Raw genomic sequence first — 20,634 nt, 5'->3', positions numbered from 1 at the left:
CAAAGGACAAGACTTAACAATAATGGGCTAATGATAATAATGCATGTATTTCAGCTTCCATTGGACTGTTTCTGTGCAGGCGTTTTTTTATTTTTACCCACTCGGGACAGGGGAAGGGGGCCGGCGGGGGGGGGCCGTGATCTGACCAATGGGGGCCGTGCGCCCCCCCCGGCCCCCACGTGGCCACGCCCCTGCCACTAGACTCGCCTTCTTTCATTTAAAATCATTGTATGAAACGTTGATAATTAAGAGAACAGTAACCACTGATTGCAATTCTTGCTGTGCTCAGTTCACTGTGCAAGACAATTACTCGTTATACTTGCGTGTTGAATTCGTCATACTTGCGTAGCCACGGGGAGGGGTTGGGGTATGAACTGTGATAGGTGAAAGTAACGTGTGGCCGGTAGGTGTCACTGTTGTAGTGTCTAGTACCATGACGTGAAGTGCGCATGTCAGTTAGTTGTTGAAGTAGAGGGAGATAGCTGAGTGTGCTGGATAAAGACATGCCGAGCAGCAGCAGAAGTTACACTTGTTAAACTCTCGGAGTCGGCTCCCTCTATTCTGGAACTGTTCTTAATGTCGAGAAGACGCTTCTCCAGACATGACATGGTGTCCGAGTGGTCTGTAACGCTGACACAAGTCATCGAACAGGTGCGTCAGGCGGAGGAGATAACTAAGCAGGTTAGTCTCCAATCCAACCAACCAGAGGCCCAACTGGCGAACGTTAATGTTGTTCGACCATCAGAAGCAAAAAGGGCGGGCAGCGTTATGGAAGCAGCAGCCCTGCAACCCATAAAGTGGAGGAATGTGGGAGACGGGGCAAGCCTCAGCACCCTGACGAGAGAAAGTGGCCTGCACTGAAAAGCAAGTACAATAAATGTCATAAAAAGGGACATTGGGGGCGGGCATGCCACTCAAAAGCTGTAGGGGGGATTACAGAAGAAGTCGAACAGCGATACTTCCTAGGAGAAGTGGGCAGTAAGAAAAGTCAAGATGGCCGGACTGTAGGTTTGACTATATGTGACACGCCGGTAACTTTCAGAATTGACACGGGAGCCGATGCTACGGTTATCAGCCAAGGGTCTTTAAAAAAGCTGAAAAATAAAATGGGATTGCAACTTCCTGACCTCAGCTGCGTAGTACTATTTCTGGCCACCACCAGCTACAAAGGGGAACAGTATTCCTTTCCGGTGTATGTCATAAGAGGAAAAAGCAACGCCCTACTAGGCCACCCTGAGGCTGTAGCAATGGGCCTAGTGAAGCAGGTGGAGGAAGTCAGCGGTGTTTTCGGAACAAGTGGACTGCTGAAGACAGACCCGGTGAAAATAGCCCTACAGGAAGACGTCCAGCCATATTCGGTGCATACAACCAGGCGAATACCTTTGCCTCTGGTGCCACTGGTTAAGAAAGAACTGCAGCGCGTGGAAAATGAAGGCATAATTGAAGAGGTTACCCAGCCAACAGAATGGTGTGCTGCTATGGTCCCTGTGATAAAACGAATACACAGCCCACAAGCTCGAACCATGGTCATAATTATGAAATTGGGTAATATCTTACCCAGGCATACTTTTTAACCTATCATATTAAAATCCTATTTTTTGTTATTTTCTCTAGCATCTGTCACCTTAGTAGCCACGCAGGAGGCCAGTCAGAATCACAAATAAGCTGCCTGCATTCAGTTTGAGATTAATCTTTTTCGGGACCCTGAAAAAACAAACGGATGATGAAATGGATAACTTTTTCTCTTTGGATGCTGCCTGCCCTTCCACTCCTCACCTAAGTTTTTCTTAGTACATGATGATGCTGGTCGCGTGGCTTGGGTCCTGGACTGCTCCGTTGGCACGTGGACACCACTTGGCATCCTGTGCATCATGTTCTTCATAAATGTTATGTCCATTACAATTCTGTTATCCTCTTTCAATGTTGTATTATGTAAATTGTAGGAACACAACATCCATTGCACGCTGCCCGTCTTGGGAGAGAGATCCCTCCTCTGTTGCTCTTCCTGAGGTTTCTCCCTGTTAAAGGGGTTTTTTAGGGAGTTGTTCCTTATCCGATGAGAGGGTCTAAGGACAGGATGTTGCGTTGCTGTTAAGCCCACTGAGGCAAATTTGTAATTTGTGATATTGGGCTATACAAATAAAATTGATTTGATTTGAGTTGATTTTTTCCTGGGCCAAATGTAGGTGTAACCAAATTATAACCAACTTCTACTGCTTTTTTATTGCAATGTGGAACAGCCTGTTGGCACATGCAGCCCAAAAGTACACAAACGTGCAGCTATGCACCCTACCAGTAGTCTACAGTGATGGCGGTAAACATACTGTAACCGGTTATTTTGTTGCCCGGTGCGGGATTTGATACGAGATGTACTGCACCACAAGGCGACTTCGCTAACCGCTCGGTAAAGGGTCAGACCCGTTTGCTAGGGGGCTAACGTGTCTTATTAGTAGTTTACAGTCGTCACCCTCCCCGGAAGCGCGCCCTCGCGCTTTGTTCTTCCCGCGCTCCGAAGAGACTTCTGAGGATCTGCACACTTCCGGATCCCGCCGCTGCCACCGATGTAACCGGTTATTTTGTTGCCCAAGTGCGGGATTCGATACGTAGTGTCCCGCACCACAAGGCGACGTCATTAACCGCTCGGCTGAAGGGTCAGACCCGTTAGCTAGGGGCTAACGTGTCTTATTAGTAGTTTACATTATTATTATTATTATTATTATGTAAGTGGTTATTTGGTTGCCCGGTGCGGGATTCGATACGCGGTGTACTGCACCACAAGGCGGCGTCACTAACCACTCGGCTAAAGGGTCAGACCCGTTAGCCAGGGGCTAACGTGTCTTATTGGTAGTTTACAGTGTATTATTAGTAGTTTACAGCACCACACTTTCTCCGCTGCTACGGGAATACACTCCTGCCTCCGCGGTGTCTTGCTGTCCACGCAAGGGTGGGCCAAAATATGTCTTTTACGGCGACGCTTCTTTTTTTTGTAAATTACGCCAAAACTACATTAACCACAACGCACAGCGATGACGTAGGGAACGCCCCTCGCTGTGATTGGCTGACGACCGCGGTCTCCCTGTGCCAGGCTGAAGGTGAAGTGGGTCCAACTTTTCGGATCGCGGTCGTTCTCGGCGCCTTGTGTCACCGGGTGGACTTTTAACCATGCACGCCCAAGTCTGCAGACGCTTGGTAAGTAAAGGCAGCGCAATAGTTTGCTTGGTTGCGGCTTTGTTCCAAGCTGCCGTTGGTTTTGGTCACATGCTACATGCTAATGTTAGCCACAGCAAGTGTCAACACAGTGCCTGAGAGCGAGATGACGCCCCATGACCGGCTAGCGTCCTTGAGCTAAGTGCACCAACATTATTACGTACACACGTTTTTTTTCCTTTATCTCTTACAGCTATATTTAGACTTGTCAGGATGATTATTCAAAATATCTGCAAATGCATCCCCGACTAAGGTAGTTGGGTAGGTGCCATAGGATCTGTCGTGTCAAGACTTCTTTCAAGATGTCCATAACTTCTTGGATATCTGAAAGCATCGTTGGCCACTAGTAATTCAGAGAGATGTCCCCTTTACTTTTAACTAGCAGTAACACCAGTCCTAATTACCTGCAGTTGCATTTTGGCTACTGGTATCTAAGTTTTGCATATCACAGAATGGAGAAGGAGAAAAGGGTACTGTGGCAGGCATGAGGAAAAACCCAGGAGACCAAGGCGAGTGGTGCAGGGTTGTTCCTGCTGCAGTGGGTTTTTGGAGTTGAGGGATAAACATCAAACTCGCCTTGGTCTCCTGTGTTTTTCCTCATTCCTGCCACAGTACCTCACTTTGTCTAACCTCGACGAGAGTTGCTGGAAGAACAGCAGTCAGCAATGAATCAAATCAAATCAAATCAAATCAATTTTATTTGTACAGCCCATTATTACAAATTAGCCTCAGTGGGCTTAACAGCAACGCAACATCCTGTCCTTAGACCCTCTCATCGGATAAGGAAAAACTCCCTAAAAAAACCCTTTAACAGGGAGAAAAGATAGGAGAAACCTCAGGGAGAGCAACAGAGGAGGGATCTCTCTCCCAAGACGGGCAGCATGCAATGGATGTTGTGTTCACGCAATTTACATAATACAACATTGAAAGAGGATAACACAATTGTAATGGACATAACATTTATGAAGAACATGATGCGCAGGATGCCAAGCGGTGTCCACGTGCCAACAGAGCAGTCCAGGACCCAAGCCACGCGACCAGCATCATCATGTACTAAGAAAAACTTTGAATGATGGGCCTATTTGTTGCCTTTTGCCATATTCTGTGCATTTTGTGCAACCACCTGCGTCACCATCACTTTGAACTTATAGGAATTTGACCATCAGTGTCTCCTGCGGTTTATTTACTGTTGTAAAGTTTACTTTGGCTTCACCAAAGCATGTCCTTATTAAGTGAAATGCACATTTACATTGATTTCAAATGGAATCTGCCGTTACAGGCACACAAGTACCTGTCAAGGACCTACACATCTCGCCCTTCTCTCAATGTAAGTATTCGTTAAGGTAGCACTTTTTAGCTATCTAAAATTTTTGTCCACAAGTTACCAGTCTGATCTCAGTAATACACACTTTAATGGCTGATCTCAGGAAGTTGTCATCGTCAGTGCAGTCCGCACTCCAATGGGGTCGTTCAGAGGCAGCCTGTCAGCAGTACCAGCCACCAAACTGGGGTCCATCGCTATTAAAGGGGCCATTGACAAAGCAGGTACAGTGCTGAAGATAAAATGACAGTGATTTAGAAGTGCCCACCCTCTTGCACCAATAACAATTTTCAGAAATTTGTTCAGCATTCATTTGCACAGTTGCATACAGATTTCACTGAATGTTGGCCTGATCCTAATATATTTCATACAGTCAGTCAGTCAGCCTCAATACTTAGTTGTAAAATAGGCTTATCCTACAATTAAACATGACTAATGTTGATACAGGTTGAGTAGTATATTCAAGTCATAACGTACTATGTGATTATACTGCAAAGGCTGCATTATGGACACTTGCATATAACGTTTATAACACATGCCATCTGTTATTGAGTAGTGAAAATGACATTATCATTCAGACTAGTCCTCCCTCTGACCCAGAGATAACAAGCAGAGCTCATCAGCAGAGAATGCAGTAATAATATTTAGATGTTGAACTGCCAGTAGTGTTTTAAACCATATTTAACCATAATGTAGATAAGTGCTTTTGGGCCAATACAGTTCTGCTGAATTGTTTCCATCCTCCAAGTGTTGTTGATGTAAAATATCAGTAGATCTATGTCAGTATATCTAAACTAATAAATCAGATTTGGAAAATAGGTTTTACTGCATTACTCAAGACTTGAATAGGTGGATGGCCTTGTCACAGAATAAACATGGTGTATGTTGGTTAACAACTGTCTTGTCAGTTAATTTACATTTCATTTCTTTTATGCAGGAATACCTGTTGAGGAGGTAAAGGAGGTCTACATGGGCAATGTATTGCAGGCAGGAGAGGGACAAGCACCCACAAGACAAGCCTTGCTTGGGGCAGGTATGATCACTAGTAGAGTAAAGACACACACACACACACTTGATGTATTCACGCCGAAATTGTTTTACATTTTGCATTCGGTGTTAAAAAAGCAGCTCTGGCTATTTATATGTACTCAGTTAAAATTATTTATATGTACTCAGTTAAAATTATTTATATGTACTCAGTTAAAATTATGAAACCATTCCCTGAATGGTACAAAAGCGGTGCTTCATTCACCTGTTTAGCTGTTAGGCAGAGCTGACACTGAGACACTGAACTGTAATTATTAAACCCGCCTTCTGCAAAAGACCACCATCTGGTGGGCGTCCAGGCAGCGTAGCAGTCTATTCCATTGCCGACCAACACGGGGATCTCTGGTTCGAATCCCCATGTTACCTCCGGCTTGGTAGCTGGTCGCTGCACTGGCACCTCCTCTGGTCCGTCAGGGCGTCTGTTCAGCAGGGGAGGGGGAACTGGGGGGAATAGCGTGATCCTCCCACGCGCTACGTCCCCCTGGCGAAACTCTTCACCGTCAGGTGAAAGGAAGCGGCTGGCGACTCCACATGCCTCCTCCGATGCATGTGGAGCCCTCCCCGGATCGGCAGAGGAGGTGGAGCAGCGACCGGGACGGCTCGGAAGAGTGGGGTAATTGACCAAGTACAATTTGGAGAAAAAGGGGGGGGGGGGGGCCACTATCTGAAGCTCTCAAAGCCAGACTATGTAATGAACAAGCCAATAGGGGGCACCGGTAGGCTTAGCCGTGTAGTAACCTGAGCCAGGCTTAGGCCTACATCTTGTTGATGGGGGCACTTCAAGCCTAAATTAAAAGTACTCTACTTTTAAAATCAGCGCCCCCTGCTGTTCTTATTGACTGTGACAGCAGAAAAGTTATTATGCAATTTAAAGAATACGTCAATTGTTAGTGCTATGTTTGACAGTTGTGTGTTGGCTTATCACTATATATATATATATATATATATATATATATATATATGTGTGTGTGTGTGTGTGTATGTGTATAGATATAGATTTATATAGTTATATAGATATATATATATAAATATATTTATATTTGTGTGTGTGTGTGTGTGTGTATATGATTGAAAGATAGTTGCTATGTAATGGACTATCAAGTCAACAATTCTTTTGTGCCTGACTGACACTTAAGGGATATTTTTGATGCTCTACTGTTATTCATAGTGAAAATGCAAACGGTCTCTTATTTTGTCACCAGGTTTGACGCTTGGCACTCCTGCAACAACCATTAACAAAGTCTGTGCCTCCGGGATGAAGTCTGTTATGATGGCAGCACAGAGTTTAATGTGTGGACACCAGGTAACACAAGTATTAAAGACAGTGTGGTTGTACGATGCAGTGATCATAGCCAGCATTACTTATGCAGCCTAACTACTACTACTACTGCTACTACTGCTACTACTACTACTACTACTACTACTGCTGCTGCTGCTGCTGCTGCTACTACTGCTACTACTACTACTTTCGGCTGCTCCCATTAGGGGTCGCCACAGCGGATCATCTGTTTCCATCTCTTCCTGTCCTCTGCGTCTTCCTCTGTCACACCAGCCACCTGCATATCTTCCCTCACCACATCCATAAACCTCCTCTTTGGCCTTCCTCTTCTCCTCTTCCCTGGCAGCTCCATATTCAGCATCCTTCTCCCAATATACCCAGCATCTCTCCTCCACACATGTCCAAACCATCTCAACCTTGCCAGTCCTTAAAAAAGCTAGAATAAGGAGTCTGGCACTGTAGATATTTGCTAACTGAAGTGGACTCATCAACCTGCTTATTTTGTTTACTCAAATTAGTATGGCAACTGACACTGTTTTTCTCAGTGCAATGCATGATATAGTTTTTTTATGCTTTTTCTCCCCAATTGTATCCGTCCAATTACCCCACTCTTCCGAGCTGTCCCGGTCACTTCTCCACCCCTCTTACTGATCCGGGGAGGGCTGCAGACTACCACATGCCTCCTTCGATACATGTTGAGTTGCCAGCTGCTTCTTTTCACCTGACAGTGAGGAGTTTCACCAGGGGGACATAGCGCGTGGGAGGATCACGCTACCCCCCCCCCCCCAGTTCCCCCTCCCCCCTGAACAGGCACTCCGAGCGACCAGGACACATGCCCACATCCGGCTTTCCACCCACAGACATGGCCAATTGTATGTAGGGACACCCGAACCGGGATCCCCGTGTTGGTAGGCAGCGGAATAGACCGCTACGCTACCCGGACACTTTTTTTTTTTTAATGGTTTTTACATAAGTCACCAAAGGCCTTACGGCTAAACCGTAGCAAAGCAGGTGAATTTAATGAGTAGTACACTTCTTTTGTGATGAAGGATTCTGTTCGTCGATGAGAGCTTCAGTCCGTTCTGGCAGCAAACGTCGGCCTTGCTGAAGTTTCTTCGAGCAGGATCCCTGCCAGCTCCAGGGATGCTACTCCACAGCTGACCTTATGTTCTGAGCACCCTGTGGAAGGAGACAAGCTGAAGATGAGTTTTCCTATCGGAAATAGAGTGTGGTAAAAATAAGAGATGATGTTATCTAATGACTACATTCAGGTATGCAGAACACACGGTGGTCTTGGTTACTTAGTTTTGCAGATCCTCCACAGACAGAGAATGCTCAGTGCAACCGTTTCTGTTTGGCTTTGATATATTCATCATGCACGGTGAGTTTCTTCGTTTCAAATGCTTTTTCTCGCTAACCCTGCTACAGACAAGCTAATGTACAGTTGCGCATGTACTTGTGTCCAAGACGTGACTTAAAAATCAACTGTTTGGACGTCTGTTTTCTCCTTTCCTGTAACTTGTTCTTCTGCACTTGCCATGTTGGTCACAGGTGTGCAGTTGATGGCCCCGTGACATTTGAAAAGCCCGCAGCTTGACACCATCTGCCCCTAGTCGTGTGTTTTTGCACGTTACCGTTTGGTCGTGCACTTATATCCTGTCGTGCATCTGCTCATTTTTGACAAGAGCTGTGCCAAGGAGTATGAACAGGTGGATAAGTTATCGCCCAGCATCCCTTAGCAGCCATTGGAAGGAGGCTGTCGCCATGATGCAAAAGGAAGAGGTTGGTTTGCCTAACACGGTCAGGGATGTCGACTGTATCGCCGGTTCGAATCCCCGTGTTACCTCCGGCTTGGTTGGGTGTCCCTACAGACACAATTGGCCGTGTCTGCAGGTGGGAAGCCGGATGTGGGTGTGTGTCCTGGTCGCTGCACTAGTGCCTCCTCTGGTCAGCTGGGCCGCCTGTTCGGGGGGGAGGGGGGAACTGGGGGGAATAGCGTGATCTTCCCACGCGCTACGTCCCCCTGGCAAAACGCCTCACTGTCAGGTGAAAAGAAGGGCGGTAATTAGTATTAGTAATTATTAGTAATGAGTATTAGTAAGTAGACCCTACCTGTCTGAGCATGCAGCACAACTCCTGGTGCAGGCTCTTGTTATACCACACATTGACTACTGCAGCTCCTTACCGGCAGGTCTCCCTGCATGCACTTTCAAACATCCGCAAGTGATCTGGAACGCGGCGGCGCGTCTGGTCTTCAGCCAACCCAAAACAGCCGATGTCACTCCGCTGTTCCTATCCCTCCACTGGCCCCCAGTTGCTGCCCCGCATCACATTCAAAACCTTAATCCCTGCTTACAAAACAGCAACTAAAACGGCTCCCGCATACCTGAACTCCCTCATGGTGGTGGTGGAACGAGTTCCCGAGCGCCATGCGATCTGCCGAGTCCCTCTCCGTCTTTAAGAAGAAGCTAAAGACCCAGCTCTTTCTCAAACACCTGATGGTATTATTAAAAAAAATAAAAATTCACTTCTGTGCACCCTACGTATTGCTTTGTGTACTGCCCTGTGTCCTGTCGGACTTGAACCTGGTGTTTTTTTTGGCACTTACTTGCATTGTCGCCTCCTGGCGAGATCCTCGCTTGTGTTGTGTTAACTCTCAGCTGCACGCCGCTGTGGATAAAAGCGTCTGCTAAACGAAGTTGTAAATTGTAATCCGGCTTTGTGAGTTATTGTTCAGAAGGTCTCAGCTCAGCGAACAAGGCTCGACCCTCGTGGAAACGCCGAGTCTGCACATTGAAACCGTTTCTGAGCACCTTCAGGTGGTGCTGATGGGGTTGCCTCTGTTGATGGCTTCAAAGCTCAGCTGTGAGGCGGAATGGCAGGTCCATTATTTTTTGTGTTTTTGAGGGGGGGGGGGGTTCCCCACTTGTACCCGGCCAATTACCCCACTCTTTTGAGCCGTGCTGGTCGCTGCTGCACCCTCTGGAGGTAACATCAGGGCTGGTCTGATGGGACACGGAAGCGGGGCAGGCTAAGCTAACTGCTAGCCCATGCAGACCGGCAGTTCTGACAGTCAACCTGGCGTTCGCTCTCTGGACAGCGACATTTTTGGACTGTGTTGTTAACCGTTAGTGTTTATTTTTTCTTCGTTTTTTTTGCTTTGTTCTCTCTGTTTGTATGTTTTTGGCAGCGGCGTTTTTGGGAATTTTGGATGTGTGTCTTTGTCTTTGGTGTCGTGCTGCTGTGGGCTGGGCGAAAGGGAATTTTGTTTCTTTTGTGTACACGAGTACACGAAAGAAACAACAATAAATCGTTCCTGATTCCTGATAAGTGTTCTCTGTCTACAGTGAGCTTTACAGTATGGTTAGCTGTGTGTGTGTGTGTGTGTGTGTGTGTGTGTGTCTTCAGGACGTAATGGTGGCAGGAGGCATGGAGAGCATGTCCAATGTGCCGTACGTAATGACCAGAGACACTCCAGTCTACGGTGGAGTGAAGATGGAAGACCTCATTGTCAAGGACGGCCTGACCGACGTCTACAACAAGTTCCACATGGTAACACACACACACGGTCACGTCCTCGTAACGGCTTCGTTTTACATGTTGGCAGCATGGACACGTTGGAAACATGATTATGTTTTGTACTGGTTTTATATTCATATGAATCTCACCCTCGCACACGATATGTGATGCCAGGTGTTATGACCTGGAAACATCAAGTCCCTTACATGAGGACCACAGCATGTTAACAGGCCGACCCGAGTTCAGACTGCAAACTAGGCTTCATTTCTTTCGCAAAACCAAAGGGTAACTTCTCACAAGATAATTCAGAGTACCCAGCCGCACAGAAGCTCAGATATATTCTGTATTTCAAAATTCAATACCTCCCCCAGATCTTAAGCCTCCTCAGTGGATTTGAGGGTTTTGGCCGGTGTTCAGTATTGTTTATGTCGACAGTCAAACACGTTGACAGTCAGCCCACAGGAATTACGGAAGAGTCGGGAAAATGATGGAAATATAGTGTTGGGCAGTATCAATACACTATACGGTCACATCACATTTTTGCATGGTTTCGGACCTTAAGTCACCTCAAATATTGCAGTGTTTCTTATCATGAAGAGGAAGTGTCTCCAGAGTTACACAACATATTTACCCTGGGGAAAGGGAGATATTAACAAACCAAATTGCAAAAAACACAAGAGATGCAAGTCAGTTGGGCAGAACCTCCATGCATATTTACAGGACCGCCCTCGGTTTCCTTCAGCCGGAAGCCCTGAGAACAGATAAAACTAAAGGACGAAGAGCGAGAGAGAGAGAGAAAAAGAAAGAGGAATGCACATAACACCAAAGATATGCAATGCAGTGAATCAAGAAAGTGTGTTGGGAGGTGGGTTTGTTTTAAGTTCCGTCAGGGTTTCATTTCTGCAGTTTGACATTTTGGTATATTTGCGTTTGCTTTGTTTGCTTTTATAGGGCAACTGTGCCGAAAACACAGCCAAAAACAGCAGCATCGGCAGGGAGGAGCAGGATGCCTACGCTATCGGGTCATACACACGCAGCAAAGCAGCGTACGAGTCAGGCGTGCTGGCCAAAGAGATCGTTCCGGTCAGCATTCCCCAGAAAGGTGAGGGAAAGTGACGCCCACGCTCTTTTCTCCGCTGTCGGGGGCCGACGACAGCGTGTACACGCCTAATACGACCATAAGGGCGGCACGGTGGCCCAGTGGTCAGCGCTGTCGCCTCACTGCAAGAAGGTCCTGGGTTCAAACCCCAGGCCGTCCCGGGCCCTTCCTGTGTGGAGTTTGCATGTTTTGCCCGTGTCTGCGCGGGTTTCCTCCGGGTGCTCCGGTTTCCTCCCACCATCAGAAAGACGTGTGTGTTAGGGTTAACACCACAACGACCGGGATTTCACTCCTACCCAAAACCACCACGGGCGGGCAAAATGACCGCCGGTTTATAAACCAGGGGTAGACGCTAATATTTTTAAGCACTGGCCCAAGCCCCTAAATTCGGTGGCCAAAGTACATTTTTGGTGGCCCAAATGTAAAAACACAGAAAAGGCAATTTAACACAACACTGTGACACATCAACAAACGAAAAGACATCAACAAAATGAAAATATATAACTATTTATTTAAATGGAAAACTCAAGTTCATTTGTAAACATACATGCATATTCTCTGTCTCTTAGTTCACAGTCTCTTTTCCGCACCCCCCCTCCATGCTTCTGCCTCGTACACACTCTCTCTCGCTCCCTGCCTCCCTCCCTCCCTCCCAGCATTGTGCCTGTCAGTCATGTCTGCAATGAAAACATTACAAAAAGCAGTAGAAAACCTATAACACATACTTCTAACTGTAGCCAAACTTGTCAAAATACATGGGCAGAATGAATAATTTATAATTATTTAAATTGAAAACCCAAGTTTTCGTAAACATATGGTACATATACGTATTCTCTCACTGTCTCAGTTCAGTCTTTTTCGCATCCCTCTGCCTCATGCACTCTCTCGCTTGCTTGCTCCCTCCCTCCCAGCATTGTCCCGGCGTCAGTCATGTGTGCAATAAAAACATTACAAAAAGCAGTAGAATTATAATCCGCAAGAACCGAAATATAGCGGGCTTGGTACAGCTTCTCCAGTGTTGGTTCCCAGGTGTCACTGTAGATGTGGGCAGTGGCGCCATAAGTGGGTATAATGTTATGAAGATTCTAAGGGCGCCAGACTAGAGGGGGCGCCACAACGGTGCTCAAATTTTTTTTATAGACGTATTTCTAGTTTTTCTTATCCCACCCGATTACCCAACGGCATATGGCCAGATCTTGTCGAAGACCCCTCTGATCCGCGATCCACAGGAAGGAGAGATCCACAGGAAAGAGCCAACAGGTTCAATCTGGGCTATGGTGGCATCACATTCCTTTTTGTTAAGAGCATTTTATATGTAAATTTGTCAAACTGAGAAGATGGGTCCCTTGTTGGAGAAGCTGTTGATGAGGGGGTTGTTGGGCAAGCTGGTAGCACGGGATGAAGGTAGAGGAAGGGGTTTAATGTTTAGAGAAGTCAGGAAAATAACAAAATAATTACTTGATTAAGTAAATAAATAAAGGGTGCTCGGTCATATTCTTTACAGGGGCACAAAATCCCTGGCAGCACCCCTGGATATGGGGAATAATCTACAGCAGTAAAGTTGCTGACAACAACGTTATTGTCCGCTGTTTTCGTCGAATGTTGAATTAAAAGGCGCGAATGAATGGGGATGTTTGTGGAGCTGTGACGTTGCGTTTGCAAAGGGCAGTGGGCTTTTTTATTATTATTATTATTTAACCTTGACTTGGTGGCCACAGGGGGCCACCTACTGGGGATATATGGTGGCCACAGAGTAACTTTTTATGGCCCCGGGCCATCAGGCCATGGTTAATGTCGATCTGTCAAGATAAATGCCCAGCTGAGATATCAATGCATTACACATGTTAGTGTGTCTGTTATGACACTAACTGACACCAAAATTAACACTTTAACAACTTTAATACTATTTTTCAAGCAATTTAAAATGGCCGCCGTCCAGCGCCTGTAAATACTGCAACGTGTCAGTGGTAGTCATGGTGCGTCTGTGACAGTGTCTGTAACCAGACATGTTGGCAATAACACCTGAAAAACACACGTTGCTAATCTAACCAACGTAACGAGGCCTGTAAAACGTGAAATGTAAAAAAAAGAACTGAAGGGTGCGAAGAAAACGACGTGACCAACACACGTCATAAGTAGTGACATGACGCACACGATGACACGCAAATTACGCGCAGTCATTTTGACCGCTCATGGTCGTTTCGGGGAGATCTTAGCATACTTTTCTGTGCAATTGATCTAAAACTCATTTTAATTCAAATATATGCAATTGTACATTTACATGACAGCCATTTAGCCGACGCTTTTATCCAAAGCGACTTACAATAAGTGCATCATTTAACGCGGGAAATCAGGAGAACTACTGGTCATCAGAGGTCATAAGTGCATCTTCTCTCTAAACAAGCATCTGAGAGCAAAACCAGTGCTAAAGTAAAAGCACAACAAAGAGGTTTTTTTTTTATGAGTGAATACAATAAGAGCAAGTAACAGGGCAGTAGTTCTAGAAGAGGTGAGTTTTCAACCTGCGCCGAAAGATGGGCAGCGACTCGGCTGTCCTGACATCAGTGGGGAGTTCGTTCCACCACTGTGGGGCCAGGACAGAACAGAGCCGTGACCGGGTCGGTCGGCAGCAGGGACCTCTGAGCGACGGGACAACCAGGCGTCCCGAGTGGTCGGGCGGGGGTGTAGGGCTTGGCCGTGGCCTGGAGAAAGGAAGGAGCTGTTCCTTTCACTGCCCTGTAGGCTAGCAGCAGAGTCTTAAACTGGATGCGAGCAGCTCCTGGGAGCCAGTGTAGGGGCATGAGAAGGGGAGCTGTGTGGGAGAACTTAGGGCGGTTGAACACCGGACGAGCTGCAGCTCTCTGAACAAGCTCCAGAGGTCTGATGGCCGACGCCGGGGCGCCAGCAAGGAGGGAGGTGGAGCCTTTTCAGGAGCATTCAGGGAGCGGCAGGTCCGTATCTTTTTTTCCTCACAAAGTTATTAAACTTTGCAAACCCAAAACGGTCAAAATGAGCGTCACGGTCGCTCTAGGGTTAATACTCCTGTCTGTGCCCCTGAGCAAGGCAACAGGAAGAGATCCCTGGAGCCGGTCCCTGGGCGCTGCACGGCGGCTGCCGACTGCTCCTCGCCACACAGTTAGAACGGGTGTATTGCAGAGAGTACGTTGTACAAAATGACTACTGAGGAGTGTTCTGTTTTACTCTGTATAACTCGCCCCATGTTGTCCCGGTAGGCAAACCCGACGTGGTGGTGTCCGAGGACGAGGAGTGGAGGCGTGTCGACTTCAGCAAAGTCCCCAAGCTGAGGGCCGTCTTCCAGAAGGAGAACGGTAATTGTGGGATCAGCGAATTGAGGCGCTGCAGCGTGGGAATGGGGTCAGTGTTGTCCAGTTACTCACGCCAAACCTTTTTAGCGATGCGGTGTTGCGTGTCTGGCACTATCGACTTTCTTGTATTTATCCGGCCATAAAAATGAGCAGCTTCTGCATTTGACTTGTGTGTCACAACAGAGGCTTCTTCTCTCAGACCTCATCCGACTCATGCATTTATCTGTACAAATATCAGTGTTAATGGGACAATCCATGGATATTCAGTTGCTTGATCTTTTTGCCCGCCCCCTAACTCGTCACTCACAGCTGTTAGAAAGGGTTTTAAACACGCGGTACCTGCCGCCGCCCCCTGCAGGCGTGCCTCGCACATTTAATCTCCATCACATTTACTTTGGACAGACGTTCTCTCTAGTATGAATCCACAGGCGTCCGGGTAGCGTAGCGGTCTATTCCGTTGCCTACCAACGCTGGCGTCGCCGGTTCGAATCCCCGCGTTACTTACCTCTGGCTTGGTCGGGTGTCCCTACGGACACAGTTGTCCGTGTCTGCGGGTGGGAAGCCGGATGGGGTTATGTGTCCTGGTCGCTGCACTAGCACCTCCTCTGGTCAGTTGGGGCATGAACTAGAGGGAACGGCGTGATCCTCTCATGTGCTACGCCCCCCTGGCTAAACTCCTCACTATCGGGTGTAAAAAACAAAAAAGTGGCTGGCGACTCCACGTGTAGGAGGAGGCATGTGGTAGTCTGCAGCCCTCTCCGGATCGGCAGAGGGGGTGGAGCAGCGGCCAGGACGGCTTGGAAGAGTGGGGTAGTTGGCTGGATGTAATTGGGGAGAAAAGGGGGGGGGGTAATAATATGAATCCATAGTAACAGAGGCAGACTAAAACAATGCCTACTGCAACATTTAAACTGCCAGGTGGATTTACTGACAAACACTGTGGAAGGAAGTGTCATCATTTCAAGAAGGTGTAGACTGACCTCCGCTGCCGTTGCTAAGCCTCAAAGAGGGACCACTCCACGGTAATAGTTTGTTTATTTATTTGTTTTGATTTTAGGCACCGTGACGGCAGCCAACGCCAGCACGCTGAACGACGGCGCCGCAGCTCTCGTTTTAATGACGAGCGACGCCGCGAAGAGACTCAACGTCACTCCACTGGCCAGGGTCGTATGTAAGGTTTCCACAGCAGACGTACCTACACCCCACCACGTGCCCCGTGTGGGCATAGACACAGAGTACTCACGCTAACTCGGTATCTAAACACACGGGAGGACTATTTAGGCAGAAGTCCCGCGTGAACCGGCTTGAAATTTTTTTTCAGCAGAGTAACTGAAAAATATGTAGGTTAACTTTACTGGAAGCCGCTATCAAGTTGAATTTATATATACTGTATATATTTATATACACTTAATACTGAATTGCCCTGAATCCTGCAAGACTCTGACATAGACTTTTAATTTGTCTAGGAGACAGTCGGCATGGGTTGCACAAAACTATTAAACTGAAATGCGACTGTATAGATTGCAGAACTGGAACATTGATTGCACATAGTCAAAGGCCATGAAGACAGTCTGTTGAACTTTATTATGAATTTGTGTGTTTGTATTGCAATTTTCTCTGTGTATCAACCAAAAATGGCTCTGGCTTTCAGTTATAGATACATCTTAGCGTACTACATTTTAAGACGGCACATAACAAGATTCATTGCCTTTCCAGGATGGAACACTTGTGATTTCAGTGTCTTTATTTTTCTGCCAGCTTTTGCTGACGCTGCAGTTGCCCCTATTGATTTTCCTATCGCTCCTGCATTCGCGGTCCCAAAGGTAAGTCTGACTATTGCGGGCCCTTTTAATGGTCCAGAAAGGTTCCATATTGATTGGTCAATATTGGATTTGGAGAGTCTGTGGTTCCTCGGGCCTAGTTATATTATGCTATGTGGTTATGATTCTTATGCCAGGATCATGATTAGGGCTGCACGAGATTAGGAAAAGATGCGATTTACGATAAGTTTGTTGAATACTGCAATGACGATATGACTTGTGATACATAAACAAATATTGAAGTATACAGTTTTAATGTCTTTCTGCTTTAGGTTTGCTGCTAACAGAGACCCCAGACAATGAACAGCCGGTGCACACTGAATAAAAAAATGAAATGCATTATTTCCATTCCAGCAACATGGTTTTATTGAGAAAAGTGCACCTGGCTACAGCCGCTGTATTGACAATGAATTAATACCACCAACTTGGTTGCATGGCAATACAGTTTCTTCATCACGTTAACGCGTCTGGGCCTATTTAAATACAGCAGCTACTAGGAGTTTATATCATAAATGATTACGTAACGGTCTCCATTTAAAACTGATGTCTTACCAGTTTTGCAGAGTGAGTTGTTAGAATTTTATGTATTTATTTATTTTACATAATATTTTGTTGTTACTGAGGCGGAATCGGCCAAGTGACACTACCGCCTTCTTCCAGAAGGGGGCACCAAAGTAAACAAACTCCTAGGAGTTTTTTTTTTTAAATCAAAGAATGTGTTTATTGAATGAAAGCAGAATGGCTTTTTGATGTCAAATATCTCGAACATTCATGAATTCTAGTAGTAATGGGAGGTTGTTTTATCAGAGTTCGACCGTCTGTCGCAAGTCTTCTGAATGTGTCTGGATTAATTGGAAGGCCATATTCACCGAGAGCCGTTTGAAACCCCCAAGTTGTGGAATATCCGTAACAACTTAGTCCATTGTGCTTTCATTAGCCAAACTCCTAGTAGTGTGCAGAGTGTGACTGCATGGCACGCATACACCACTGATCGCTGTTCAAGCAGTCCGTTGCGACACGTGTATCGCTGTGGCGCCCCCTAACGGCAGCAGCCGGAAGTAGTAGTAGTAGTAGTAGTAGATATCGCGCCTGTTGATCTCGCGATGAAGGTGCATTTTCGACATGTTGCGCGGCCCTGATCATGACCACGTAGCATAAAGGCCTTTGCACACCAAGTCCGTATTTTTCGTCCGAAATTGTTGCGCGTTTAAAAATAAATACGACGTCACGTTGTGTCAGCCACGTTTACACACCGACTCCGAAAGTTCCGTCCGTCATGAAAGTTTTCGGAACCGGTTCCATTTTCTGCGTTTTTTTTTCCGCATCCGTCAAAAGCCGTTAGAGAGACGTTTGACCACTCAGAGCCACCGTACACGCAAAACAACGTCATCCAAAATGGCGTCTGAGAAACTTTTTTTGTTTCGATGGCGTCTGAGAAACGTTCGGTTCGTCTCCCAGCACAAAGCACTTTCTGACAAAGCAAAGAATATAGAGAATAATAAATTATATGATATTTAATATAAATAATAAAGAATATAGAGATGCGGATTTAACGACAGATTCTGTTATATTTGGATGTGTGCTGTGTAGCAGTAGTTATGGGCAATCGTTTCTTCTTCTCTTCTGACTTACGTTACGCACAACAGGGCATTCATAACATTGGTGCCACCTACTGGCGGATGCGTAGAACACAGCTCCGAACGTGAAATTTGTCCAGAGGGAAATGTGTACACTGTAAATAAGTATTTTATGAGAGTATTCTTCGTATTTACCTTTGGGTTTTTTTTCACGTTACAGTGTTTGAATATTTTTTTCAATAACAATTTATTGTTATTGTTTTTTAATATAGCTCGTTTTCTCTCTGCATTGGTTCAGGTTCTGCTCTTCTGAGCAGCAGGTTCTTTTGTATTTATCAATGCAAAATAAACAGGGCACGAGGTCATTCGTGTTTTGTTCTTTTACTCTACAAGTATCAAACTGGACCACTGACATCCTGAAATACATCTGGGAACGACCGGGGTAATCCCACAGCTCCTTTATCACCAGCTGAAACTCTCTCTGCTCTTGACGTCTTCTCAGGATTGGATGGACCCAATATTTTCTTTCTCTTTTTCTTTCATGAAGTGAGAGCACCAGGAAATCATCCTCACTGCGTGACGACTCCATTTTGTCTCGGGATTGCGAATTTTCACAATGAATAGATTAATAACACACAGAACAGTAATAACACGCATTGGACTCGGTGTGCAAGGTTTCTGTGCATAATGATTTTTATCGGATGACGGATTAAAAAAACTGCATACGAAAAATAAGAACTTGGTGTGCAGAGGCCTTGAGTGATATTTTACGTCATCTATCTTTACTGATGTTAGTGTCATAATTAATGATGACTGGCATCCTTTTTCTTTTCATTGGCTGCATAATTGTAGATACGTCAACACTTTACCCCCTGGTTTTGACAGGTCCTGCAGGCAGGTGGGGTGAAGAAGGAGGATATAGCCATGTGGGAGATCAACGAGGCCTTCAGCGTGGTGGTTTTAGCCAACATCAAGATGCTGGACATTGACCCCACCAAGGTCAACGTCAACGGGGGAGCCGTGTCACTCGGGCACCCTATTGGGTAAGCAGCCGGGAGCTTATTGTACAGAATGAGTGTCCGTCTTAGAAAGTAGATACCGAGTGTGAGCAGAAAAACAGGAAGAAGGTAGAAAATTATATTCTCTTGTTTGCAGTTGGGTCCAAAAATATGTAATATATTAATCACACCCTTGATAGAGTCCAAATGAACTAGGGGGTCTTCCTCTTTTATGAATTCCAGGACAATAGTGAAATACAGCGTAACTCATCCGTTTTATCCCTTTCCCCACAGGATGTCCGGGGCGAGAATTGTAGGCCATATGGTCCACAACCTGAAGCCAGGCCAGTACGGGCTGGCAGGTATCTGCAACGGAGGCGGTGGAGCCTCTTCCATTCTCATCCAGAAGTTGTAGTAAACATCATCGAGACCCCCACCACCACTCCCTTTCTGTTACACTTGATAGGTTACCAATTCATGAATTTCCTCTTCGATTTAACTGTTTAAGTTGAACGTTAACTCCATTTACCATGAAAAAGTGCACGTGTTATGACATGAATGCCAGCAGCCTTACTTGACAGCAACGTCACCGGACACGAGGTGACGTTGTGACTCCGGTCTTTAAAGATACTCCTTTGTTTGTACTTCTGGTGCCGCAGAAAATGACTTACTCAAAAGGGGTAATAAATAGTTTTTATGAAATCAAAGAAGGTGTGACGTTGGTCTTTTGTTTATTTTGTCAAATTTTTTTTCCCATCCTGTACTGAAGTTGTATAAAAGTAACACGAGTTGCAAACTCCCTGAACGTAAGCGCTGTACTTCTCAAGATGGCCACGAGATGGTGCCACTTCTCGTTGGTATAAATGTGGGATCCGTCCGAGTAGGAGAGACAATAATAATAATAATAATAATAATTACATTTTATACAGCGCTTTTCTAGACACCCAAAATGCCTCACATTGAAGGGGGTAACTCACTTTTTACCCTTTATCAATTTTTATCCTTTTTGCCTCTATATTATTGACGTTATTATAAATGTTAATATCATTACTTCTATCGCTAATATGTTAATAAGGGTACGATGAAACTATCCATAAAAGAGAAACAACTCATAATTAGAAAATAGATGTTAAACATAAGAATAACTAGGCAATCTCAATGATACCAACCTCTAAACTAAATTATAATACCCCAAATACAACCAGCTTTTGACCCAACATAATAGAAAGTTAACAGGAGGTTACGTAGAGGCAGCAGTTCTGTTCAGGCATGTGTGACAAAGGTTACACGTCACTCACTGTCAGGTTTTCTTTTTGTTTTTTTTACCATTAATGTAGGCCAGCGGACCTTGAACCCCTGCCCCCCCCCCGCCCCCGCCATCTTTCCTTGCCTGTTCAACTGAAGGCCAAAGCTTGTTCCTGCCTCTTAGTGGTCCTGAGAT

The 20,634-nt window shown here is 45.8% G+C and overlaps 1 protein-coding gene across 1 annotated transcript; it reads left to right on the top strand.

Moving 5' to 3' along the window:
• Positions 1–3,035: 3,035 nt before the first annotated feature.
• Positions 3,036–19,897, top strand: acat1 (acetyl-CoA acetyltransferase 1). Its single transcript, XM_056284866.1, has 12 exons — positions 3,036–3,189; positions 4,487–4,534; positions 4,635–4,752; positions 5,466–5,561; positions 6,778–6,878; positions 10,263–10,406; positions 11,325–11,475; positions 14,706–14,801; positions 15,856–15,969; positions 16,557–16,621; positions 19,081–19,238; positions 19,488–19,897. Exons 1-12 carry the CDS (start codon positions 3,163–3,165, stop codon positions 19,606–19,608), a joined length of 1,239 nt encoding a protein of 412 aa, XP_056140841.1. The 5' UTR covers positions 3,036–3,162; the 3' UTR covers positions 19,609–19,897.
• Positions 19,898–20,634: the final 737 nt, after the last annotated feature.

This window comes from Lampris incognitus, chromosome 8 (assembly GCF_029633865.1).
Source record: "Lampris incognitus isolate fLamInc1 chromosome 8, fLamInc1.hap2, whole genome shotgun sequence".
Lineage (NCBI taxonomy): Eukaryota > Metazoa > Chordata > Actinopteri > Lampriformes > Lampridae > Lampris > Lampris incognitus.
This window is presented reverse-complemented; position numbering and strand designations above follow the sequence as displayed.

Coding starts and splice junctions, on each gene's coding strand:
- acat1 (XM_056284866.1), top strand. CDS start 3,163: ATGCACGCCCAAGTCTGCAGACGCTTG. Junction 4,753..5,465: donor AGGGGCCATTGACAAAGCAG/GTACAGTGCTGA, acceptor TCTTTTATGCAG/GAATACCTGTTGAGGAGGTA. Junction 10,407..11,324: donor TCTACAACAAGTTCCACATG/GTAACACACACA, acceptor TTGCTTTTATAG/GGCAACTGTGCCGAAAACAC.